Source organism: Tursiops truncatus, chromosome 2, assembly GCF_011762595.2.
Source record: "Tursiops truncatus isolate mTurTru1 chromosome 2, mTurTru1.mat.Y, whole genome shotgun sequence".
Classification (NCBI taxonomy): Eukaryota; Metazoa; Chordata; class Mammalia; order Artiodactyla; family Delphinidae; genus Tursiops; species Tursiops truncatus.
The window spans coordinates 143,251,331-143,277,233 of record NC_047035.1 but is presented as its reverse complement, the minus strand read 5'-3'; the positions used below and the strand labels follow the sequence as shown (position 1 = coordinate 143,277,233).

Below are 25,903 nucleotides of genomic sequence, written 5' to 3'. Positions count from 1 at the left end.
TTTGCACTTATTTTGTTTATTTTAGTGGTGAAAATATTTCCCTAATTACTTGCTTGTTATACGTATATACATGTTATATGTATACATATTGCATATTACCTATTTGTTTATGCTTGAATGGTCTGTTCATGTCCTTTAAATTGATGCACGGGCAAGGGTGGGGGACTGATTTTTGTCAGTAATTTGCCAGTAAGTTTTTGTCTGACATCCTTGTTGGTGTTTAAGGGTCATCCTGCCCCTTTCTTAGGCTCTGAGCTGCAGGACTCACTGTGCCTTGAAAGTAACCCAGTTTCCATACTTTAAGACGTCAAGCAACCATTCCGTCTAAGTAGTCTTTTGGTTTCCCAAGTCCAGCAGCCCAGTACCGTGCAGAGAGCAGAGCAAGCCGGGTCAGACGCGTGAGGTCAGATCCTGGCTCTGTCGTGTCACAGCCACTTGCTGGTCAGCCAACTGGGACAACCGCTTGGCCTCTTTTGGCTTCCATCTCTTCATTTTAATGTGGGGTAAAGTAACCACTGTGAAAATTCAGCGTGAGACTTGGATGGGATGATGTCACCTCCTACCAGCTTACAGGGAAACAAGCATTGGCTGAAGCCAACAGCATCGTTGGGCTTTTCTGAATTTTGCCTTAAATGTTTTTCTCTTTTAATGTTGGTGTCTTTTACCCTGCATAAAATGAAGTCATAAATCAAAACTTATTTCCTAAATATTGGCGGCCTACACTTGAAAGACAAGGCTTGGGGTCTTGATTTGGGACATAAAAATAATGAAATCAGTCATAACTGAGAACAGCTTAGAGATCCATCGGGCGTTGCCGTCTGTGCCCTTGGGGAGCGGGGACAGTTGTGGCTCCGCCCCGTCAGCACCACTTCTGTTCTTCGTGACTGCTGACTCCTTGTTTCCCAGGCAGCTTCAGCAGCAGCAGGCGGAATTGGAGGTGCACCAGAGAGACGGGTTGTCATCCTACGACTTACCGCAGGTGAATTTCTGGAAAGCGCGTTCCCAGTTGGAACTGTCTCCAACCAAAGGACTGCGGACTAAATCCCATCCTTAGCTTGAGCCCCTCCGCTCAAGAGGTGCTGTCTCTCCCTCTACCCACCCTGCAAAAAGTATTTTGGTCCCCGGAGTGGGGCGGGGGGTCGGCTGTGACTCTTCCATGCAGAGCCGAGCCGAGCCATGAAGAGTGTAAAACAGGAAGCGCTAGGAGACGCGGTCAGCCAGCACAGTAAGTGCCCTATATACGAACCTTCAAGCTGCGAGCTTTCAAAGACGTGCATTCGCACGTCCAGTCACGGAAGTTAGCTCACGTGTCTGGCGTACATTGTCACATGCGTGCGTCCTCTACAAGTGACTGTGCTTTTGTGTACTTTACAGTACTGTAGAGAGCACAGTAGTACAGTATCTTTATTTCAAGCCCAGGATGTCCGGAAGCAAGCGTAAAAGCAGCAGTGATGTAGCTGGTACTACTGTACTTTTCAAGGTACTGTACTGTAAGATTAAAAAGGTCTTCTTTATGTTTTGTTTTTTATGTAGTATTTGTTTGAAAAGTAGGATAAACCTATTACAGTACAGTACTATAGAGCCGATTGTGTTAGTTGGGGACCTAGGCTAACTTTGTTGGACTTACAAACAAATTGGACTTAAGAACGTGCTCTCGGAACAGAACTCGTTCGTATGTAGGGGACTTACTGGTACTGAGATGCAGAGGCTGTGTGGGAACTAACCCTAACCCTAAGCCTAACCCTAACCCTAACCCGAACCCTAAGCCAGCACGGCTTTGAACTGTGTCAGCCCTGCAGCCTCCTCGCTGCTTCTCCCGCCTTTAGTCTGAGCCGCTCTGTTCTCAGCACACTTGTCCGGTCACAGCCTGTGTCTCCCACTTCACTGCCCTGTCCCCTTTCCTTCTCCCATCTCCCCAGGCCCCACTGCGGGAGAAACCGCAGCTTGTGTTGGTATTTGGCCTCTCTCTCCAATTAAACTTTATGTTCACTTTTCCCGATATTTAGACTAGGTTGATTATTTTTATTTCTCTCTCTCCAAGTGATCAGTGGGACTCCAGTGACCTTTCTGTGACCTCTCGTTCACACCCCCGCCCGTCCGTTCTTGGCTTTCCTGTACAGAAAAGCTCCTGCCCTACACAACACCGAAGGCTGAAACGCCAGCAATTCTGAGGGAGGGGGATCTGGTGGAGGCAAACAGGTGACCTCTGGGAGCGTTTGCTCTGCCCCTCACACGCAGGATGCTCTTGTGTTTTCATGTGCAAACAGGTTCCTGTCTCCAACCTACCAGCCGGGGTTCACGAGGCCGGGAAGTCTGTGGAAAAGGCAGACTCAATCTTTTCCCAGGAAAGAGATCCGCGGTTTGCCGAGATGTTTGCAGGAATCAGTGCATGTAAGTTTCCAAAGGATGCTGCGGTCGTGAGATTGTGGGGTTTATAGTTGCTGTCCAGCCATTTGGAGGCAGCCACCCTTGAGGGTGAATTTACAGCGACTTCTATAGGGTAGAAAAGTAGCACCAAATCCAGGGGTTCCAGTGGATCCTCTCTACTCCTGGCCTCGCCTCTCATTTACCCGTTACCTGGGGCAACCAACCTGGAGCCTCTGACATCTCATCTTCAAAATTTGAGGAATTGGAATAAATGAGCTGTATTAATCATGGTAGAATTTAGTTTTATGAAGACAAAGACATGTCCCTATAAAAAACAAATATATCTTGGGACTTACCTGGTGGTGCAGTGGTTAAGAATCCGCCTGCCAATACAGGAGGCACGGGTTTGAGCCCCAGTCCGGGAAGATCCCACATGCTGTGGAGCAACTAAGCCCGTGCGCCACAACTACTGAGCCTGCGCTCTAGAGCCCGTGAGCCACAGCTATTGAGCCCACGTGCCACAACCACTGAAGCCTGCGCACCTAGAGCCCGTGCTCTGCAACAGGAGAAGCCACCGCAGTGAGCGCACTGCAACCAAGAGTAGCCCCCGCTTGCCACAACTAGAGAAAGCCCGCGTGCAGCAACGAAGACCCAACGCAGCCAAAAATAAATAAATTTATTTAAAAAAAAGAATCTCAACTTAATCTCTCATGCAGAGAGGACCGCATTTTAAAATAAAAATATGCAGTAAAGAGGAAAGTAAAAATTATCCAGTATCCTACCACCCAGATTTAATCTTTTTTAACTTTTTAAAAGTCGTCCTTTTTGTCTTTTTCTGCACATGTGAAATCTTTTTATATACAAAATCGAGCTCCTGCTGTTCGGTAGCTTACTTTTTCACATGACAATTTATTATGAACGTCTTTCTAGATTATTAAATGGTCTGAATCGTATTTACCGCCTGCGTGGTGTTCCATTGTATGGGTGTTCCACGGCGCATCCTTCATGGTGGTCACTGGGGTGCTCACCTGTGTTAGCTCTGCAGTTAGAGAAAATGGCGCCATTCTTGGGACTTCGCTGGAGGTCCAGTGGTTACGACTCTGTGCCTGCACTGCAGGGGACTCGGGTTCAATCCCTGGTCGGGGAGCTAAGATCCCACATGCTGCGAGGGGCGGCCAAAACTAAATAAATAAACAATAAAAAGATATAAGAAATTTTTTTAAAAAAAGAAAATGGTGCTGTTCAAAGTTCAGGTGCCACGTGGAAGCCACGTGGGCAGCTGCCTCACTCGCCCACTCAGACTGCCGCTAAGATCAGCAACATATAAAACTTGGAAATGTCTTTGTCAGTTCCAAAATTCAGGGAAAAGCTTCCATTTTCATGTGATCTGTGACATACAGTGTAATCGGGATCAGCTGAAGGGAGAAACCGGCCGACTCACGCCATGGAAGCGTGGGGAACGCGGTAATGGGAAGGGACCCCCATGAGCGTCCTCCTAGGGCTAAGGAACTGGGGTCAGCACGGGCCACAGGGAGGAACAGAGAGGCCCCGGGCAGCTGGGAGAGAGCAGATCTCAGGCCTCCTGCTGCCAGCACCTGTAGTGGAAGACCCCAGCCCTCGTGCCCACGTGGCTGTGAGCCAGATGCTAGGAAAGTAGGGAGCGTGCTGGAGCTGCCCGAGCTGAGAAGAGCAACAGAGAACAGACCTGTTAGCACGACGGGGAGGCTCCCCTCTGGTGCTTCCCACCGGCCATCCAGATATGCCGCCCGCCCACAGCGGTATTTCCTCGACTTTTATAGAGAAACGTAATTTCGTCCAGCAAGAGGAAACAATAGCAGAAGTTCCTCTTCCTCTCAGATAAGCCTGAACTATTTGGTCAGATACCCACAGCATTTCTGGGAAACCCATTTGAAATTTTCATATTATACAAACATAGACCTTTTCCCATAAAGATGACAAAATAGGAAAAAAATTAACAGAAAAGGAAAAAGAAGGGAAGGAAAATATGTCATCCAAGAGTATTCCCACCAACCAAGCTGCTTTCCTATATGAAAAAGCAACAGAAAGACCTTCTCGGACATTCACCATCTACTTATACTTCCTGGAAAAAAATTACTTGCAGAAGACTGTGCTTTTTGTGAAATGAATCAAAATATGGAACACAAGAATGGAAGTGATAGGTTGGAAAAGAAGTAGCGATGAAAAAGTGAAACTAGTGACACCTGGAATTAATATAACATTGTTAGAAGATAAAAAAGATATTTAAAAATAAAAACCAGAGTCAATTCAGCAAAGATACGTACTTTGGATCAGGGGACTAGAAACAGACATTTCTCATCAGTCTATCCTATTTTATCTCTGACATATAACTTCAAGTATGTTTAAACATAACCGCTAATGGATGGAAAAAAAAAAAAAAGATGGAAGGAAAGAGGTCTCGCCTCCAAACCACTTCCAAGAAAAGACAAGGAAATTTTTAGCAACTTGCAAAACACTCAGGAGAAAAATAAAGAGAGCAAGAAAATATGAATAGCACGAGTAATGAAATAAGTTGATGCTCAAGGGCTTCTGACGGATAATTCTTGAATAGTATGGTGCCAAAATGTGATATAACCAAAACAAGATGAAATGAAAGTATGGAACCGGAAAGAGCGGGTGGTGATGATGCTCTCCAAAACCAAGGAGGAAAGCAGAGAAAGAAGCCTATTGTATACAGGTAAAAGATGGAACCTAGGGCTTCCCTGGTGGCGCAGTGGTTGACAGTCCGCCTGCCGATGCAGGGGACACGGGGTTCGTGCCCCGGTCCGGGAAGATCCCACATGCCGCGGAGCGGCTGGGCCCGTGAGTCATGGCCGCTGAGCCTGCGCATCTGGAGCCTGTTGCTCCGCAACGGGAGAGGCCACAACAGTGAGAGGCCCGCGTACCGCAAAAAAAAAAAAAAAAAAAAAAGATGGAACCTAAAATGAAGATATAAATGTCATGAACAATGAAATATGAAATCCAAAAATAGTTTGAAACACAAGAGATCCTGACAAAGCCAGATGACAGCAGAAGATTTCAATATGCCTTTCTTCATCTCTAGCAAATCATGGAGATCAAAATAATAAAGATATGGAATATTGAATAATTTTATGTGTATATATATTAAGTGATAGATAGATAGATAGATGTAATTTTGTACCCCACAGATGTCCTGGAGCATTTAGAAAAACAATGTTTCTTATTTAACCAACCACCAAAAAACCTTAAATACATGAGAAAAAGTGGCTTGTTTATAGTCAAGAGAAGTCCAGAAGTCTTCCTAACTCATGCAGCTTTTAGCCTCATCTCTTTCTTTCCAAGATTCAAGGCCTTATGATCGGGTTAGCAATACACACCCGAGTCTGATCTCTTTCCATCCTGTAAGGATTTCCCAATGAGCACCCCGTCACTGCAGCAAAAGAAAAGGGACCAGGAAAACTGCTCAGTGCCTCCGGTTTCTCAAAACATCACAGAGGTTTGTTGACTCGTGTGGGCGATTTGTCACGTGGCCCCTGAAGCCAGCTCTCTGGGCCCCAAGCCTGTGAGCCCGAGCGTCCATCACTTCTCACGCTCACTCATTGGAGGATCCACCCGCTCTGCCCATCCCCCCACCAGCAACCAGAGACAGGTGCAGACGTGGGGTCTGTCCAGGCGCAAAATAATTGCCTTTATATCCTTTATTCCAAGATCTTGTTGCAAGCAGGGATGTTAGGGTCTATAGGAATAAGACGCGTAGGGATTTTGAGGTTCTAGGGAAATTGGGAGGGTGCTTCGGAGAGCCCTGGACCCCTCAATTACCAGAGGGAGTGAGAAGGCTCCCGTTCCCACTCCTATTTCTCAAACTACCGCCCTCTTCCTCGTGTTAAGATCTCACAGCCCAGCTGGGATTTGAGCCCATTTCTTCAGCCTCTCTCTGTGGGAGAGACTGCTGAGCTGAGCTTCCTACCTAGCACTCCGCGGTGGCAGAGAAGCGTCCACTATTACGCATCTTGGCTGGCCTGAGTGTTCTCACTTGTATGAGGAGCTTGGCCTCTCAAAGAAACCCTCGTGGAAGGGGAAGGAACGCAGGTCGGGGCTGCTCCAGGTTAGCTGGAGCACCTGCTGGGTTAGGGCAGCGGGGTCAGGCAGGGTTCTGGGCCAGTGGGAGGAGTGCTGGACTTGGATTCAAGCCCTGAGTCCTCCTTCACTGGCTCGTGAGCTTGGACAAACTGAGCCTCAGTTTCCACACTAGCAAGTGATAGCAAACATTTAAACGCTGTTGGCTCTGATACTGGCCCCTGTTCTAAGCACTTAACTTATGCTAACGCATTGAATTCCCACCACAGCCCTATGAGGAAGCTGCTATTATTATCACCATCTTTCACTCGGGGAAACGGAGACAGGAGGAGGTTAAATAACATGTCCAAGGCCACACCCCAGATAAATAGGGCAGAGCTGGATGTTAGAGCCTGTCCTCTTAATCAGGGCTCTGCACCTTCTCACGCATAAAATGAGAGGTATTGGGAATTCCTTAGCGGTCCAGTGGTTAGGTCTTCGCCTTCCAGTGCAGGGGGTGCAGGTTCGATCCCTGGTCGAGGAGCTAAGATCCCACATGGCAGACTTCCCTTGTGGTCCAGTGGTTAAGAATCCGCCTGCCAGTTCAGGGGACACTGGTTCGATCCCTGGGCCGGGAAGATCCCACATGCTGTGGAACAACTGAGCCTGCGCTCTAGAGCCTGTGCTCTGCAACAAGAGAAGCCACCGCAATGAGAAGCCCGCGCACCGCAACGAAGAGTGGCCCCCGCTTGCCGCAACTAGAGAAAGCCCGTGTACAGCAATGAAGACCCAGTGCGGCCCCCCCCCAAAAAAAGCACAAACATATAATAATAATAATAAAAGGATCCCACATGCCTTGTGGCCAAGAAACCAAAACATAACACAGAAGCGATATTGTAACAAATTCAATAAGGACTTCTTTAAGAAAATGGTCCACATCAAAAAAATCTTAAAAAAAAAATATGAGAGGCATCATACCCACCCCATGTGAGAAGAACTCCGTAAAATACTGTGTGAGGAAGAACCCTCTTTAGTTCTTTTCATCTTCCCGACTCTCGGAAAGAGCCTGCCTTACAGCTTGTGGCCCAGCTGAGGCTTCAGGGAACAGCCGGGGGCCCGCAAGAGCAGCTGCAGAGATCAGGGTGGGGCGGGCCGCATGGGGATGGGCTGGGCTGCCCAGGGCCTGTGCCCTCCTGCTTGTGCCCGCCACCCCTGCATCTGTGCTCGGGGCTCCCTGCCCTGGGGTCTGCAGGGCAGGAACTCCTCCAATGTGACCCTTGCTCTGCTTTTCCCAGCGGAGAAGAAGATGATGAGCTCGGCTTCTGCAGCAGGAACTCAGCAGATCTACTCCCAAGGCAGCCCGTTTCCCCCGGGACACTCGGGAAAGGCCTTCAGGTACCTGGTGGGGGCGGGCAGCGAGGCAAGAGGGGAGGAAGAGGCCCCCCTACCCAGTGAAGCCCTGGGTCTCAGAGCTTGGCTCTGCGTGCAACAAATACTGCAAACCTCACTTCGTGCTTACGCCTCCACATGCCCGGGCCAGGCTCAGGAGTCCGGTGGCTCCGGTTCTGCCCTGTGAGCCCTAGGTGAGTCACCGTAAGTGATGGTGTCAGTTAACTCTATATCAGATGTGAAAGGTGCCAGCCACTGCGTTGTGTAGCAGTGCCTGCTGGGGAGAAGGGAGTGGGGTGGCCTCTAGCCAGGACCCAGATGGGGCAGAGCTGGGGACACCTGACAAGGCAGCAGGTTCTGAGGCCATGGCCAACTCCAATGGGGAGAGGACAACTTGACCCATCATGCCTGGGGTCTCAGCCTAAAGGGCCACTCATGGGAGGTACAGGCAGGATGTCTTGGTTCTTAGCATCAGGGACCTCTTGTAGGTCACAGAGGAAGCTGTGACAACACCACCATGACAGCACCACCAGAGGCAAGGCCTGGCTCCACTGCCTGCCGGGGAAAGAGGAGCACAGGCTGGGGAGAATGGCTAGAGGAGAGACCCGCAGCGTTCAGGGAGGGTGTGGGGGTACTCAGCTGAGCATCAGATGCCCGCAGACTCACTAGACGAAGCATCTCAAATGCGTGCCCAGGAGGATGGGGCTCCTCAGCCCAGCCTCTGGCTGACTTGGCCGGAGCTGAGTTTTCAGATAAGATGCAGGCAGGGAGCAGGACTGGGCAGGTGGGACCAGCCACCCCAGGGAGAGGTCCGGGCCGGGGCTGCCCTCTCTAAGGGGATGAGGCTCGTGCTTCCACGCTGGTCCGTGGACAGACCTCCTGGGGAAGCAGCAGGCAGCTCGGCAGCTGTGCCCTGGAACAGCAGCCTCTGAGATCTTGGAGTGACTCTGACCAGCCGTGCAGCTGGGCCTCGCTGGATTGCAACCTGTTCTGAGTCTCTGAACAGGCAGCGACTCTCTGGTCTGGGGACAGGAGGACAAGACGACAACCCGCAGTGAGCTGCTCCTGAGCCGTCATCACTGCCGGTCACCCCGCTCTGCTGAGCGCTGGCCGAGGCTCCAGACTTCTGCCCTGCTGCTGTGTCACTCGTGCACTCAGCACACAGTGACCACTTGTAGTTCCGTGCCAGGCTGTGTGCCAGCCTAGGCCCGTGTTCACCAAGTCCTCATAACACTTGCTGCTCCCCCGCAACCCCCTGCCGTCTGCACAGAGGGCAGCAGGGACGGAGCAGAGGCCAGAGGTGAGGAGGGACAGCCCGAGGCAGCGTGGCAGGGGGCGGGAGGGCTGCCCAGAAGCAAAAGTCAGGTGGCCACCTGCTGCCAGGGCGGGCACCCAGCCACCGGGGATCAGGAGAGATGGGGAGGCCTCGAGTCTGGGAGAAACGGAACGAGACCTCGGAGGCCTCGAATACCACGCCCGGGAGTTCGGACTCCATCACTGATGACTTGTGGGAGAAGAGGCACTTGAGGAAGCGGAGTCCTGGAGAAAGTTCAGGGTGGCAGGGGTGTGGGGGGCGCAGTGAAGGAGTGAGACGGTCCAGCTGGAGGTGCTGTGCCTGTGTGGACTGTCATCACAGAAACAAAAGAGCGGGACGGGGTGGAGGGCAGTTACCAGAAGGGGAGGCAGGCTGGTGTCTGGACGGCTGTGTAAGGAAGGAATCCGGGGGGGACGCCAGCCCCCATGTGGAGCCTGGCACTGGGGAGGCACTCACTAGATACTGGTCTATAGAATGAATGGATGGCTTAATTAAAGAGGGCTTCCCTGGTGGCGCAGTGGTTAGGAATCCGCCTGCCAGTGCAGGCGACATGAGTTCGAGCCCTGGGCTGGGAAGATCCCACATGCCGTGGAGCAACTGAGCCCGTGCGTCACAACTACTGAGCCCACGATCTAGAGCCCGTGCTCTGCAACAAGAGAAGTCACTGCAATGAGAAGCCCTCATGCAGCAACAAAGACCCAACGCAACCAAAAATAAAAAATAAATCAATCAAATAAATTTATAAATAATAATTAAAGAACGCCTGTGGGATGGGCAGTTTCCTGTAAATCTGCAGGGCCTGAGCTGGTTAGAGTGGGAAGGGCTACGGGACGAATGACCCCGAGCCCCCAGCAGAACGGCACAGCTGTGGCGGCACATCCCTAAGTACGTCCCAGCCCAAGTCCTGCTGTGGTCCCGTGGGCCCTGTGCGTACGTTAGCCAGGGCACCTTTCCCTGGACCCACGGGGCTACTGCCAGCTCTCCAATCAGTGCTGGGAGGGCACCGAGGGCCACCCTGCCCCAGAGAACAGTGATCAGAAAAGGCCCTCTGAGCTCACACATTCATCAGGAGGGAGAATGGGCAAGGAGTCCTGTGTTAAGTGAGGAAGTGCTCTCAGGAGGATGGGAATGAAGTGCCCCTTGATCGTGGTTAGTGCAGGAATGTCTTGTCATCTTTGAGTTCTCCTTATTTTAAGAGGGACCGGATAGCATGGAAAACATATTGTAATACAATTGGTGAAACGGTACCCGGTCTTCTTTACTGGTCTATAACCTTCCATTCTTTACAACCTGGCTGAAAACCCGCCTCCACCCAGGCCTTCCGTGATTAGCCCCCTTCCTCCCACGTGATTCGCTCGTGGGCACCCAGCACTCTGCCTGTGCGGAGCTGGCCCTGGGGAGGCAGGAGGAAGAGCCTGAAATGAAACGCAAGTCTTCCCCGGTCTCCTTTATCTGTAATGAGCTTGTTGTGTAACTGGCGGAACTGGGAAAATCTCACAGAAGCCGTGCCTAGCAGTGCAGCCAGCGCAGGCCTAGGGGCAGAGACAGCGGTCAGGGACTGAGCCTGCGGGAGGACAGGCAGGGAGCACGGGTGGCACACACAGCAGGTGTCTACTAAGGACTTGTTGGATTCAACTGAAGATTCACTGAAGGGTCAAAAGAGGTAAACAGCAGTTTGCGCTGCGATGGGGGCGGACAGGTCCAGGCCCCACCCAGCAGGCTTCCACTGACAGGCTCTTTTCTCTGAAAGCCTGTGGCCTATTTCCTGAATCCTTAAGCTTTATAGGTGCCCCAAAGGAAGAAATTAACCAGAGCACAGAGAGCAAGTTGACACCAAGACTCATTTTTATTCCAAGAAGCTGCTCTCTTCTGGAAATCATCCGTTGAAAGCAAGAGACACAGAGGGGTGGGATTGGGACTTCGTAGAGGAGAGTGAGGGGGAGACCCTGTGGGGAAAAAGAGGCAGCAGTGGTGGGTTGAGGGAGCCCCGGGGGAGAGAAGGAAGACCAGGGGCTCCCCCTGAGGGCCTTCGATCTAGTGACGCACAGCTCCGGTGGGAGAGAGCGGTGCGCTCCGGGAGAGGTGGCCCGGGACAGGGCGCGTGGAGCTGGGGCATCTCCCCGGGACGAATGCGTTTGCTTCCCTTGCAGTTCTTCGGTGGTGCACGTGCCTGGCGTGAACGACATCCAGTCCTCTTCCTCGACGAGCCAGAACATGTCCCAGATCTCCCGGCAGCTAAACCAGAGCCAGGTGGCGTGGGCGGGTAGCCGGCCACCCTTTCCCGGACAGGTATGGGTGTCGGCGAGGGCACTGCCCCCGGGTGCCCAGAGGGTGCAGAGCACCTGGGCTGTGCTTTGCATCCCAGCTCTGAGAAGGGGCGGCACTCTGAGCTGCAGCTGACCACCCCAAATGCAGCCGGGCTCCCAGGAGCACTGGCCACCCTAAGGGTACTTTGAGAACTGGGTCCCCAGCAATGGTACCGAGTCCGCTTTCAGCAGCCTTTTCTCCCGGCAGTCTCGGGGAAGTCCTGGGGAACCTGAGGGAGGGGTGGGCGCACAGAGGTCCTCAGTCAGGAGCGAGCCCCTCACCACTCGGGACCTGCATTTCCCTGGCCCAGGAGTGCGTGAGAACATCAGCGCTGGGACACACGCAGCTCCGTGTGGTCGCTGTGAGGACGGCTGTCCTCTGGGCCGAGGGAGTCCTTGCCAAGGTCCCATAAGCAGAAGGCAGAGGGCCTAGATCCTTGTAGCCCTGGGCATGAATGTCAACCAGACCTGCCCCAAAGATCCAGGGCCCCAGTGCTGTGGTTCCTGGGCCGGCACACAGTGGCCTGATCCCAGGCCTTGTGCCCAGCAGGCCCAGGAGGGCCTTTGGAGCCACTATCGGCCCAGGGCGGGACTGCCGCTGTGGGTGGCAGTGACCAGCCCAGGCCGTGGACCGGGGACACCTGCTGCTGATGCTCTCCATCTCTGTGCTTCATCCCGATTGCAGCCAATCCCCTCCCAGTCCAGCAAGACTCAGTCTTCTCCCTTTGGGATTGGAACGAGCCACACCTACCCGGCCGACCCCTCCTCCTACAGTCCTCTCTCCAGTCCAGCCACCTCCTCGCCCAGCGGGAACGCCTACTCCAGTCTTGCCAACAGGACTCCAGGGTTCGGTAGGTGGGGAAGGAGGGAAAGAATGCCTGGGAGTGTCAGCAAAGATGCTTTCTGAACATTCTGAGTTTGGGGGTCTGAGCCCCAGGCTCCCAGAATCCTGGTACCAGGTCTGGAGAGTTCCAAGCGCCTCTTCTCTCTGGCGATCTGGAGGCCAGTCGTGTCCCTAAGAGACTGGCTGCCTAGACCTCGGCTTTGTGGAGGCTCTGGGGCTCTACTCCCTTGCGCTGATGTCATCTGAATGCTATTTTAACCCTTTATGGCCCTTGGCAAGGACTTTTAGGTCACCCAAGTCAAAAACCCTATAGTCTTATTTCAAAAAACTAGAGAAGTATAGGTTATAGGGATGACCAATTGTGTAAGTAATAAACACCGTAAAGTTCACTTTTTAATATTAAAAGAGGGATCCTATCCCACGTAAGAACATCTCACCTAGCTTTGTTTGCACAACCTCAGGCCATAAAGGGTTAAGTAACCACTTCCTGCGGTGCCCTTCCCAGGAGCCCTTACCGCTGCTCACCCTGCAGGTTTTTAATGGACCCCCTCAGCATGTCTGCCAGGGTCCGGGTTCCATGTCACATGGCAGGGGCTCAGAAGGGACCGTGGGACTGGCAAGAAGCCCGAGCTGGTGCCCATCTCCCCGCAGTGCTGTCCCCGGAGAGAGACAGCCAACAGCGTGCTCGGGGAGGGAGCACGAAGCAGCGCCCAAACATCTGAATCTCCATTTGAGTTGCAGGCTTCCCCTTAAGCCGTGTCAGCCTTAGGAAAGAGCAGCGCCTTGTTCCTAGCAGCTGCTCGCACGCCCTCTCCGTCCCCACCACTAATAGCAGCACTTCGGCCCCTCAGCCCGAGGTCTCGAGGTCTCGGGGGCCCAGCATTTCCCGACTCCGTATCTGTGGCTCCCCCTTGGACTCAGCTGTCCCCTCAGCGTGAATCCCATTTCCTTGTAGCAGGTTCTCACGTTCAGCCTTTAAATATTCTTGCTAGATTAGTCGGTGAGTTTAGAAGCACAGAGCCCTATTTCAGGAAGGAGCAGCCCTGAGGCAGTTGCTTTCAAGTCAGCCAGGCCCTCAACCTAGATCCCCCCTGAGGGTGGAAGCCTCTGGTTCCCAGGAGCAGTCCCGCCTCCCTGCGGTCTCTGCATCCGGCTCCCTCACCGGGATACGGAGAGACCGCCCACCCTCCCCCAGCCCCAGCCTCGTCCTGAAGGCGGCCGTGGCACACCTGGCATGCAGGCATCTAGTCCTTCCTGGAAGCACAGGGCCCACCTGGCACTGACCTACTCACCAGGCCCTCCTGAGTGCCAGGGCCTCCTGAGTGCCAGGCCCTGGGCTGAGCCCTGGGAACAGAGGGAAGGAGACTCGGTTCCGACCAGCAGTGCAGACACGGAGGCAGGGGAGACTGATGGGAACAGAGAGACGGCAGGCCAGTGCTGGAGGTGCAGCGGCCGAGGCCTACTGAAGGCAGGAGGGTGAGGAGAGGCTCAGAGGAGACCTGGCACTCACCCCGTAAGGCCTAGAAGCACCTCAGTGTGGCTCTAGCAAGAAAAGAGGGGAAGCCACCTGCTGCCCCAATGACTAGGGCCTTTAGCTCTGTGAATCTGTCTGGTCTCCACTTAGCAAATGCTAGGCCCTGAAGTGCAAATGGAGATGGAAGACAGAAAGGACAAAGCGTGGGGCTGAGGCCACCGTACAACCTGAAGACCAAGAACAGGATCACACAAACGGGGTCCAGGCTCAGCAACCATTTTTACAGCTGCCATCCAGCTATCTCACACTCGGATGATAACAATAATAGTTATGACAGTAGCTAACTCTTACAGATGCTTACTACATGCCCAGCACTTTACACATTTGAGTTCACTTAAAGCTCATGGTAGCCCTATGAGGGAGAAACTACGATTATTCCCATTGCACAGATAAGCAAACTGAGGCACAGTGAGGTCAGATAACTTACCCAAGGCCTCACGGCTGGTCAGTGGTAGCATCATGCCTGTGGAGCCAGGTAGTGCCATCTGTGTCTGTGCTCCCATCACTACCCTATCCTGGCCGTTCTCTCTAATCCATCGTTCAGGGTATCTTAGAATTAACGCGGGAATTGGATGTGTCCTGATTTATACTAATGAGAAAGGGGCTGGAACCCTTTCAATGAGTGCATGGAAGACACTGTAAAGTAGAGAAAATAAGGACTGCGGAGCTTCTTGGGGCCTTACCGTCAATACCTTGTTTGTTAACCTCACAGAAGCAGTTCGAGTGGGAAAGGACACAGTTGGCGTGTGTTTGGAAGCCAGCTCAGGTGGAGCGATGAGGTGGGGACAGGAAGCTGAGGAGGCGGGAGGCTCAGGCTGGAGGTAGGGAGGAGGACCTTCAGCGGGGTGGGCGCCAGAGTCATCTGTGATGCAAGGCTCCTGGAGGACAGCCCCCAGTGCAGGCGGGGGAGGCCCAGGCAGAGGGGTCAGAGTTCACAGCAGGGTGGAGGACCATGGTGTGGATGTGGCCTGGAGAGCGCACGGACCACGGGATCTGTGGCGTGTGGGTAAAACAAGCAGCTTCTGCCCCAGAGGGCTTCCAGGGCAGGGGGACCTGACCCCTGGTGTGCCCTCCAGCTGGGTCACACTTCTCCGGGCCCTTTGGCATCCGGAACCTCCTGTAGGTCCCTGGGTGGAACGGACCCTCTTCACTGCCACGTCTTGTACAGACTGATCCTTGTGTCTGGAGTCCTGGTGGAGGAGAGGAGGCAAGCTTCCGTCATGGTCAGAGAAGAGAGGGGGCGTGATTAGGGAAAGGGTCTGAGGGGTGTGTTATTAACGAGGACGGCTGCTCCAGAGCACGGAGGGGAGGGCTGCAGGGAAGAGCAGATGGGAGTCGGGGAGTGGGGAGGGAGCAGAGCAATCTCGGTAAAAGGTCAGTTTCATTAATTATTAAATAAATATGAAACCATTAAAACAGCTGGTGGTGCTTACATTTGCAATGGACATACCCTGGCCCGTAGGTGCAGATCTGAGTGGCTTCCCCAGGCCTCCGCCAGGGCGTGGGTGAGACAGCTGTACCTCGGGGCCTGTTGGTTGGGCCTGAGGGTTTCAAGCAAGGCAGCCTAGAGAAGACCACACCCCATGAAGCCTCACCTTGTTGAAGGTGTATCCACCACAGGACACACAAGCTACTGGGGGTAAACAAACTTGCCAGAGGCTGTGGGCTGCAGCAGGTCTGCAGAAGCAGCCTGGCAGTGTTGTGCTCCTACACCAGCTAGAGGGCGCAGGTGGACCAGAGCCAGTGGACCCCCGCACCAGGTGGCTTGAGGTTTCATGGAGAGCGCCGGCAGGGTGGAGCTGGCCTGCAGCCCTCTGGGTGATTGAGGATGCTTGCTGAAGAGTGGGTGCCCCTGGGCCTCCTGCACGCTGCTGGTAGACACACGCCGGGCAGAAAAGCCACCCGAACCAGAAGACAAGCCACTTCCTCTGCTGTGCCCGGCCTGTCTCTCCAGCTCCCTCTATTGACAAAGCCTAACATTGCACCAGCTAGCAAAGGAGAAATGTTTCCAGGGTCCAGTTCCCATTTCACAAAGCAGGGCAAAGGAGGGTGGATTTAGAGTTTGGAGGCATTCAAATGATAACTGCCGAAGATTTATATGATGCGAATCCCTGAACTGGTTAATCCTCTGTTTCAACTACCCGCAGGCGTCTGCTTGTTGATATTACCATGTTTCTAGGAGAAATGCAGGGAGCCAGGCAGACGAGTTGCACGATGAAAGTGGTTCAGGGGTGCTGCGGCAGGCCAGGCTTTCATTCCCTGCCTTGGCTCGAGGGCCGCATATATGTCTTTTCAGGGCTGGGACTTACTTACATTGCTGTCTTACCCCCGTGCTTCCTGATGTAGTAAGTTGGCAGACACAGGCGTGTCCATTGCTTCTCCTTTGTCCCCCATGTGCCTTTCAGTTTAGGAAGAGGTAGCTGAAATACCTCATTCCCGCATAGCACAAGTCACAGCTGGCCTAGCAGATTTACCTTGGAGAGGAAGATTGAAAGAATACGTCATTCCAGCAATGTCCGAAGATTCTTTCAGGGAGAAATAGGATGAATAATTAGAGATAGGGAAGCAGGGTAGGATACGCACTGAGAGGGGATTGCAATAACCCGAAACGTTTGCAGACACCCTGTTCCTCTTGCTCCCCACCTCCTGCCCCCAAAACTCAGCCCTGGGAATTCTTCAATTTCTATAATTTGAGGGAATTATAGACCATCCCACCCTTACTAGTTAGTGATGAAAAGACAAGATCTTAACCAGATAAAGCAGAAACTAACACACCATTGTAAAACAATTATGCTCCAGTAAAGATGTAAAAAAAAAAAAAAAGATCTTAACCAGAAATCGTGCGAAGCGTGTGATCCCTGTTGTGAGGTGCAGCTCTTGGCTCAGACCCACAGGGAGGCCTTTACCTGGGAGGCGCTCGTAAGAGGATAAGCTGCCCCTTTGGTGCTCTTTGCTGTCTTTATCCAGCAGGGCTTCTGAGCTGCAGCAAAATCACCCCTGCTTGAGAGCCACTGAGCTAAACCCAACCGCTTAGGACCTCTGAGCTGGACTTCAAGTGAACCTTGACTCTTAGGGCAACTTCCAAATCAGATGAATCTCACCGAAAATGTTAGTTAGCAAAAGTGAAATTATAACATTGAGTGCCAATGAATTTTTCTTTTAAGGAAGTTGTCATCCCCTTCCCTCTACAACCTAGAAATCTACAAGCTCCTGAAGATTCTGACTCTTGGTTTAAAAGCCCACCCAGTTGGCCCAGATTGTAGCAGCCTAAAAATATATTCTATTTGGACCCCTGGGCTGGCAGGTGGCCCAGGCATCCAGCCAGGACTGTAGCAGCCTAGGCCTTGCGCAGGAAGCCCACAGAACACAAGAAACAGAGCATGGCTAGAACCTAGCTCATGGTTTGCAGCCATATACATGGCTTTGGGAGCAATAAGGGAACACAGGAATGTTGGTTAACACTGGGGCTTTTTCCAGAAAGGAACTTGTGGGTACATCTTGAGGGCGGGCCATGAACATGCCCTGTTCACCAGGTGTCTGCAGGCAGGTCAGTCAGAGCCAGGGTTTAGGCTAAGACCCCACATGGCTCTGTCATCCGGGAGAGGTCATGTCGTAGTTATGACTCGTTGTTTAATCCGAGAGGTCACTAATGCAGCTCAGGAAAACTTTCAGTAGCAGAGGCTGAAGGGAGGGCTTTCCCCTTTAACTCTCCTACCACATGGCCGGGGAACTCATCCTGCAGATGTCTTTGGATGTAACTTTCTCCAGGAAGATGCAGACTGAGTTAGGTCTCGCTCCTTTGTCCCTCCGCACTGCCCTTGCTTCCCTTATAAGCACTCTTAACAATTCCAGTTGCCTACGTACTCATCTTTCTGTCTCAGTGGATTGGGCCATTGCAATCCATTGTATCCCCAACACACTGCTCAGTGTCAGGTACATAGTCAGGGTTCAGTATGAAAGCTGTATTTATCAAATGAATGCACGTGGGCTTCAGTGTCAGAAAGATTAGGTTCAAACCCTGCCTCTGGCATTTATAAGCTAAATGAGTTGGGGATATTTCTTGACATCTTTGAGCCCCGGTTTCCTCATCTGAAAAACGTGGAAGATGGACCCATCTCTTAGAGTCAGAGTGAAGAAGAAATGAAATGAAATAGTGTCTAGAAAGTACCCAGCACGATGCCTAGCACATAGTCAGTACTCCAAAAATACTAAGTCCTTTCCCTCCTTCCTTAGCTAGTCTATGCTGTTTCTAAAGCAATGCAGTTACTTGATTTTTTTCTGTTGCACACATTTAAGAAGAGCACTTCCCTCCCCAGAAGTTTAAGAATTTTTATTCTGCAATCTTGTCCCTGTAATTAGTAGAATCACCCCCAGATACAAATGGAGAGCTAATCTTCCTCTAATCTTCATGCCCCCTCCACGCTACCCTGTCTCTGGCTATCACCGAGGAAGACTGATGAGAGAATGTGTTTTTGTTTCATTATAAGTCAGCGATGTCCGGGAAGCCTCAAAGGGGAATAGAAGTAAAAGTGTACAGAATGTTCATGTTTCTGCCTCCTCCCCTCTTACCCTTCCTTTTTCCATTCCTTTATTCTTGCCTTCAGCAGATACTTATTGAAGCCTCCTTTATTCCAGGCAGGATACTCAGTAAGGCCTGGGACAGACGTAGATAAGATCTCTGGCCTTAAGTTACTCACCATCTGGGGATGAGTCAGTGTAGCACGATGGGCACCATCCCGAGAGACAATGCAAGTGCTGCAGACGAGCGGAGAAGACAGAATGACTGAGGGAATCAGTCGTGCAGGGTCACGTTCAGTCGGGACTTTGAGCGTGAGTAGATTCCTGCAGGCACAGGGCAGGGGAAGGATGCCCACGACAGAGAGACCACAGGTGCAGCAGCACAGCGACGGAGCGGTGCGCAGTGTTTGGGGCGGGGGGTAAGTCTACAACGGCATGTGACTAGGGTGAGAGGGGCTGGGGGCACAAAGAAGGGGGAGATGGGGTTTGAAAAACAGGGACCATGTGCCGAAGGCTCGAGTGTGCCCCCTCTGAAGAACGTGGACGGTGGGGGACTGCGTTTTTTTGTTTTGTTTTCTTTTGGCTGCGCCACGTGGCTTGTGGGATCTTAGTTTCCCGACCAGGGATTGAACCCGGGGCCACAGCAGTGAAAGCACCAGGTCCTGACCACTGGGCCGCCAGGGAACTCCCATGGGGTGGGGGTGGGTGCGGCGAGGGGAGACTGTGTTAGTTTCTAAGCAGCGGATGCCGTTGTAGGAAGACCACCCCGGTAGCTGCGTGGGTCTGGGGGAGATTGGGTGCTGGCCCGGCTCGGAGCACTGGTGGCGGCTGTGAGAATGGATGGAGTGAAGGAGACTGGGCGGAGGGGTGTTTGGGGATGCAGCAGAACCCAGCGAGTGACTGGACGTGAGGGCTGGGTGAGAGCAAAGAGTTGACAGGCGTGGTGTCCCCGTCTGGGCTGTCCGAGGAGGTGGGACGATTGTTTTAGGCGTGAGGGGTCCAGGGTGTCTGTCATACTGTTTAGACACGTCTCCTAAGGTGGATAGATGGACCCGAAGCTTAGGAGAGAAGCTGCGCTGTGAACACCACCAGAGATGTGAGATGTGAGTCTGCCACTCCCAGGTCCTCCCTTCACGCCCCTCAGCACAGCCAAACATCAGTCCACAAGTCCTGGAACCTCTCTCCCCAGAATACCTCAGATCCATCCGCTTCTCTCCACCTCACGTCTGGTGCTGCTGTCACCTCCTGCAAGGATTACTCCCGCAGCCTCATGCTACCTGGGCTTCTTCCCCCTCACCTTGTCCCCTCGTCCACTGACAGGGTGACCTTCCCAAACGTGAAGGTCTGTGTGCGACGCACCTCAGCTTAAGAGCCTTCAGCAGTTCTCTGCTGCCCTCATGGTGTGGGACCTGACCCTGGTGTGCCCTCCAGCTGGGTCACACTTCTCCGGGCCCTTTGGCGTCCGGAACCTCCTGTAGGTCCCTGGGTGGAACGGACCCTCTTCACTGCCACGTCTTGTACGGACTGATCCTTGTGTCTGGAATGCTTTTTAACCCCACCTCCAAGCCTTACGCCTGGTTAACTACTAACTATTCCCCTTCTGCTCTCAAGTGAAGTCTCTGAAAAGCATTTTCTACTTGCCATAACTAGGTTAGGTATCCCTCCTAAGAGGTTTCTTATTACAGCTCTGCTCAACCTTCTTGTAGCAGCTTACAACTGGATGGACATAGCTGCTTACTCCTCTCCCCCAACCATGCTGTAAGCTCCTAGGAACTGTCTTGGATATAGGAACTGTCTTGTTTCCCAGTGTATGTACAGTACTCGCCTGGAGGCTGGATCAGAGTGGGAGCTCGGGAAATACCTGCCCATGAATCAACGAATCAGTTCATGGGGATAGAAGAGGTTGCCCCCTTCCTGTCTGCTGATCAAAGGGAAGGCCTAACTCAGACCTCTGCATTCAGCCCATGTTCAGGGGTGGAGACGTATGTAAGAGCCAGGGGACACCTGGCAAGGAGTGGCGTAGGAGGTGGTGGAACCAAACTCAGGTGTAGTCGGAGAGGTCAGCCAAACAGTTCCAAGAAGGTGGTGGTCATAAGTGTCGATACCCAAGAGAGCTTAACAATGAGAATTGAATTTGAATTTCTGTTGGGTTGGGCTCGGCTATACAGACTTCGCTGCAGAGTGATTGCCGAGCGTGGAGGAGTGAGGGAAAGGTGAGAAGACGCTGTGTGTATGGCCAGCAAAGGGAAGGAGAGGTAGACGTGGGGCTTGAGGAGCCTGTACTCGTCTGCTAGGGCCGCCATCACAAAATACCGCAGGCTGGGTGACTTAAACAGCAGAAACTTACTTTCTCACTGTTCTGTAGGCTGGAAGTCTGAGATCAAGGTGTCAGCAGGGTGGGTTTCTTCTGAGGCCTCTCTCTTTGTCTTGTAGATGGCCACCTTCTCCCTGGGTCTTCACATGGTCTTCCCTCTGTGCCTGTGTCCGGATTTCTTCTTCTTATAAGAACACCAGTCATATTGGATCAGGGTCCACCCATATGAGCTCATCTCACCTTAATTGTCTCTTTTTTAAAAATATTTATTTATTTATTTATTTATTTATTTATTTTCCTGCGTCAAGTCTTAGTTGCGGCATGCGGGATCTCAGTTCCGGCATGCAAGCTTCTCTCTAGCTGTGGCGCACAGGCTCAGTAGTTGCGCTGTGGCACACGGGCTCTCTAGTTGTGGCACATGGGCTTAGTTGCCCCATGGCATGTGGGATCTTAGTTCCCCAACTAGGGATCGAAGCCAGGTTCCCTGCATTGGAAGGTGGATTCTTAACCACCGGACCACCAGGGAGGTCCCCTTAACCGCCTCTTTAAAGGCCCTTTCTCTGAATACAGTCACAGTCTGAGATACTGACGGCTGGACCTTCCACGTATGAATTTGGGAGACACACTCAGGCCACGTAGGAAAGAAGAGTGGAGAGAATGAATTCATGATGGGCAGGACTCCAGCACGGATCACTGTGGCAGGAAGGTCCTGGAGGAAGCCGGAGGACTCCTGAGAGGCAGTCGTCTCTGAATATGTGAGGACAGACCTCATGCTGTGCCCCAGCCTTGCTTTCAGCAGAGGTGGCTGTGTCCATCCATCCTCCCTCCGAGCAACAGGTGGCCCAGCTTGTGCTTAGCCTCCTGGGCCTCCAGGATGGGGACCGAGTGTCTGGCCAGTAGGGCTTCCCTCACTGCGCCAGCTGGGGCCGCTGTGCATTTAATCTTGCCGTACCAGGCCTGTTCTAGATTGTCCCATTCCGAAACTGGGCCAGGGGACGTGATTCTATGAAACAGCTCCTCCTGGCCCAGGGAGTCTCATGAGAGAGTCTCAGGTAAAGGCATTTCAGCAAAGCCAGACGCATTTTTTTTAACAACAGAATCCTACATACACGACAGATTTAAATCCCTCTTGTGCTGAAATAGGGAATTGTATCCTTCCCTGATTTTCTAAACCCCTTTACCAGCTGTGATCGTGCAGAGCTTGAAAGGCACCAGTGGTGAAGCTTTCAAGGGAGTGTATGTCTTATTAAAGCCGTTTATATCTCAGGCAGTAGGTGAGATGTATGTGTGTGAGAGGGAGGGATTGATGCTTCCCCCTGCGCACTGTCTAGCCATCCCCCAGATTAACCCAGTGTTCGCTCATCAGGTGGTGCGTAGGGTCGCCTGTGATCGGTAGGACTGTTGAAAGAGCAAGCGGAACCACGATGGGGCCTGTCCTGCCACCCAGAGCTTGACAGTGAGCCCATTGCCTCCAAAACGTTATTGAATGGTTTGGAACAAGAAGAAGTTCCTGTGGGTTTTTTTTATACACCTTAGGATAAACTACCCCCTCGGGTTGAATCTTTAAATGTTTTAGACAAAATTCTGCTCATTTTTCTTCGTTTCTGTTTTTCCATGGGGTATTTTTTGTAAAGTGTAGACAGAAGCAAGGTTGCTCTCACTTACAAATTATAATTTGCTGATTCCCACAAAGAGACCTGTCTTCTTGTCTAAGCTGTACCCAAATGCCTTTCCTCCCAAACCAGTGGTGCTGAGAGACCCTCAGCTAAAGAGATGGGCAGAAAGGGCCATGGCTCTGGACCCCCGTGGAAGGACCTTGTGGAACGCCCCATGTGGCTTCAACCAAGTTGCCCAAAAGGCAGCGAGGCTGCCGGAGGTCAGGGCTTGCTGAGTGAGGCTCTTCCTCTGTCAGGGCCAGGTTCCTTTAAGGAGCGGCCTGTGAGCTCAGGGGCATCTAGAGTGGCAGGGACCGCCTCTCCCTTCTCGTGCATGTCAAGGAGAGGGCTGCTGTCAGCCACAGACAGGCCCCACGGAAACAAGCCTCCAACAGTGATCACAGAGGGCCGAGGGCTCTGAGGCTTCCGGCCTTGGTCACCTGGCAGGTGCACGCAGGGAGAGCCACCCTGTCCAGCCGGTCCCTGCGCCATTCGCCAGAGAGCCCCCTTTCCTGTTTCACCCATCCAGCTCTCGGGTGCACAGCCAACTTCTTATCTATCAGCCAGCGTGAGAGAGAGGGGCACAGCGAACACAGTCAGCCAGCTCTGGATGGAACGCGCCTTTCAGAAATGTGGGACCCTCTGGGCTGCAGTGGTTCTTAGGTCTCCCAGAGCCACGGGATGGCTTTTAAAGGAAGTGTCCTGTGCGTCGGATCTTTCAGCTGAAAGTGGACAAGGTAGCGGGCAGTTCCAAGGGCGGCCCTCGGAAGTCTGGTCGCAGTGGCAAAGCCAGCACCACGGACAGCAGAGCGGTGAGCAGCCGTCCCACCAGCCGCCGGGTCAGACTGAAGTGTTCCAGGTAAATCAGCGAGCACCGCCTTCTCGTAGGTACCGGCGCCTCTCTCTGCTTCCTGTCCCCCTCGGTCTCTGCCTCCCTGCCACAGCACGACTGCCGATAGAGACTGTGAGTGCCGGCCCCTCCCAGGGAAGGTAGTAGCCCCGACTTGGGGGGGTCCAGTAGGAGGCTCGGCTCTTCTCGTGAGGCTGCCTGGGCGCCTTGCCACTCTGAGTTTTTTGAGCCATTCCTGGTCCATCCCTCGCGCCTGGGGCAGCCCTGACCTAAGTGTGCAGCAGCAGTGGACGCTGCCGGCGGCCCCGTGGTGCAGGACGCAGCCCCTTCGGGGTGTTCGGAGCTCCACTTCTCAGCCAGAAAAGTTCTCACTGGGGAAAGGCTCCTGTTGGGGGCATGAACCGGCTGATGCGCCATCCACCCCACCAGGTCTTCATGAGGGAGCCCCAGGTGCCTTCTGTCATGTCCCAGAGCCTGCCCCGCAGAGCGAGGATGGGGGAGGAAGCATCTGGTGGTAGGGCTCTGAGACCCGCAGACTAAGATCCCCCTTCTCAAGGGAGAGCTTTCCCTTTACCCCACCCTCATCCCAAGCACCTTTCCCACCAGGTCGAGCAGCATCTTCAGAGACAAAGGTCTAGAACCCAGATGTCACTCCAGGTCCGCAAAGGGGCAGGATCCTTTTACATATGCAGAGAGGTACCCTGACCTATAATGATTAGCCCCTCCTTCCTCCATCCATAAGGCTCAACCCCGGCCCATTCTTATGCCTCACAACTGCCATGTAAGGCAGAATCCCCTAACCTGGTTCTTCATGGTCACGATGCTAAAAAGAGTTCTTGGTCAAATAAGTTTGTGAAACATGATTAAACAGACTTATTCGGTTTCTTGACTGCAGGACTTATCAGAGCCTTTATTATACTAACGAGGACTGAGGATTTTTAGGAGGTAGGCAAAGTATACCTTGTTTCCCAAACTCATTTGTCCACAGAATTCTTTCCTCCCAGAGTATCTCATGGGCCAAGAATTGGACACAACACACTTTGGGACATTTGCCATAAGGGATGGAAATATAGCTCCTCGGATTTTCTGGTTGGGTAGTCTGAGGCCCAGAGAACTTGAAGGACTTGTTAAAGGTGAAGTCTAACCTTGCATGGATTTGGCCTTGCCCTAGATATATACAGTGAAGACAGGCCACTCAGCTGTTCACACACGTAGCCCTCCTTTTGCCCCTCCCCATGTTGCAGTGCTGCTGCATTTTGATCGTCGGTTGTATGTACCTTGCTTGGCACCAAGCTGGATTCTCCCCACCAGTGGGCCTCTCGTCCACCCTGGCTCAGTTTTAAATAGAGAAAGGTCGTGTCCTGACGTTGTGTTTGTGTGCTGGAATGACAGCTCCCAGGAGAGAACAGCTTCCCAGGATCTCAGACATTTGAGGACCGTCTCAGAGCATCCCTCAGGTGGCCGGTGGCATGTTCCTGGGCCGCCCCCTTAGAGAGATGACCGTGAGGGTGGCTGGCTGGCTGGGCTCCTGGGACGTGCCGGTGTCCAGGAGGATGGGCCGACTCCCCTGCCCTTTCTTTTCTTCTCTCCTGCAGGACATGCTGCCCATGCCAGGAGATCCAACCCAGGGGACCGGCAACTATAACATTGAAGACTTTGCTGACCTGGGCATGTTCCCGCCGTTTTCTGAGTAGCTGCGGACAGAGCGAGGCTTCCACCGGGCAGTGCCCCCCATGCTGTGACATCTACGCCCACGTGAACGGGCCCCCCCCCCGCGCCCTGCTTGCCCTGCCACGGGACCCCCCAGCAGAAGACATCTCGCCCCCGTGTTCCCCTCACTGCCGTGGTGTTGCTCAGCTTCTAACCCACAGCTGCAGCTGCTCGGCCACCGACGAGGAGCCCAGTAGACGTTGGGGGCTGGTAGTATTTATTGTATCTCACCTGTCTGTGCTTGGGAGGCGAGCCCATTGGGTTCTTAAAACCTGGTTGTGAATAATCTCATATTAGACAATTTTCATCTATAAAAAGTTCAGTTACAGCTCAGAGAGCCCGAGCGGCACCCTCAGGCCTGCCCAGGAAGCTGGAATCTGGTTTCTTCGGGCCTTTAACTCCTGTGTCCGGGTGGGGCTTAGGGGGTGTTGGGGAAAGAGGTGAACAGGAGGCACAGGCTTTGTTCTCGGAGCTGGAGAGGAGGAGCCTGGGGACGCGGGGGGGGGACGCCGGCTCCTCTGGGCCCTGTCTCAGCCACGTCTGTCTGTGCGTCCGTCGTGCCGTGAGACGTGTGTACGTGGTGCAGTGTGATGTGAATCCTTGTCCTGACGGATGTGTTGTGCCCCGTGTCTGTCGTGTGCGGCCACAGTGAGGGTCTAGAATCCAGGGTGTGTGGCGAGAGTGACATCCGGATGTGCAGCCCCGTCCAAGCTGAGCAGGACCCCCTGTGGCCGGAGGAAGCAGGGCCCAGGGCCTGGGCACCGGGCGGACAGGCTGACCTGAGCAGACGGGCACTTGACAGCGTCACCAGGAGTCCTGGCCGGGAGCTGCTCACTTTGACGGGTCAGTTCTTTGGTCCAAGCCCCCCGGCGTGCAGATTCAGAGCCCACGAGAGTGCCCACCCTTTCCTCTCTGTGTCTGAAGAGCGGCCTCTCCTGGTTCCGCCAGGTTTCTCATCCTTGCCCTGTTGGTGAGAGCCGGGCTTTGTCCCCGCCCGATGGCTGCAGGGAGCACCCCTTGAGCTCACAGAGACCCTGGCCCCCAT

At 53.2% G+C, this 25,903-nt stretch overlaps 1 protein-coding gene across 5 annotated transcripts in view; it reads left to right on the top strand.

Annotated features, from left to right (window-relative positions):
• Nucleotides 1-25,149, top strand: part of ARNT2 (aryl hydrocarbon receptor nuclear translocator 2) — a 193,236-nt gene extending 168,087 nt beyond the window's left edge. For 3 of the 5 annotated variants that reach the window (XM_033852230.2, XM_073801465.1, XM_033852234.2), the window contains 8 exons: nt 907-979; nt 2,268-2,391; nt 7,719-7,818; nt 11,278-11,416; nt 12,119-12,284; nt 23,021-23,157; nt 23,755-23,844; nt 24,744-25,149. In XM_033852230.2, coding sequence (XP_033708121.1) covers nt 907-979; nt 2,268-2,391; nt 7,719-7,818; nt 11,278-11,416; nt 12,119-12,284; nt 23,021-23,157; nt 23,755-23,844; nt 24,744-24,842 — 928 coding nt within the window. In that variant the 3' untranslated portion in view covers nt 24,843-25,149. Of the gene's footprint in view, nt 1-906; nt 980-2,267; nt 2,392-7,718; nt 7,819-11,277; nt 11,417-12,118; nt 12,285-14,523; nt 15,140-23,020; nt 23,158-23,754; nt 23,845-24,743 lie in introns of those variants that run through there. The other 2 variants (XM_033852233.2, XM_073801466.1) reach the window with 2 other exon arrangements.
• Nucleotides 25,150-25,903: the final 754 nt, after the last annotated feature.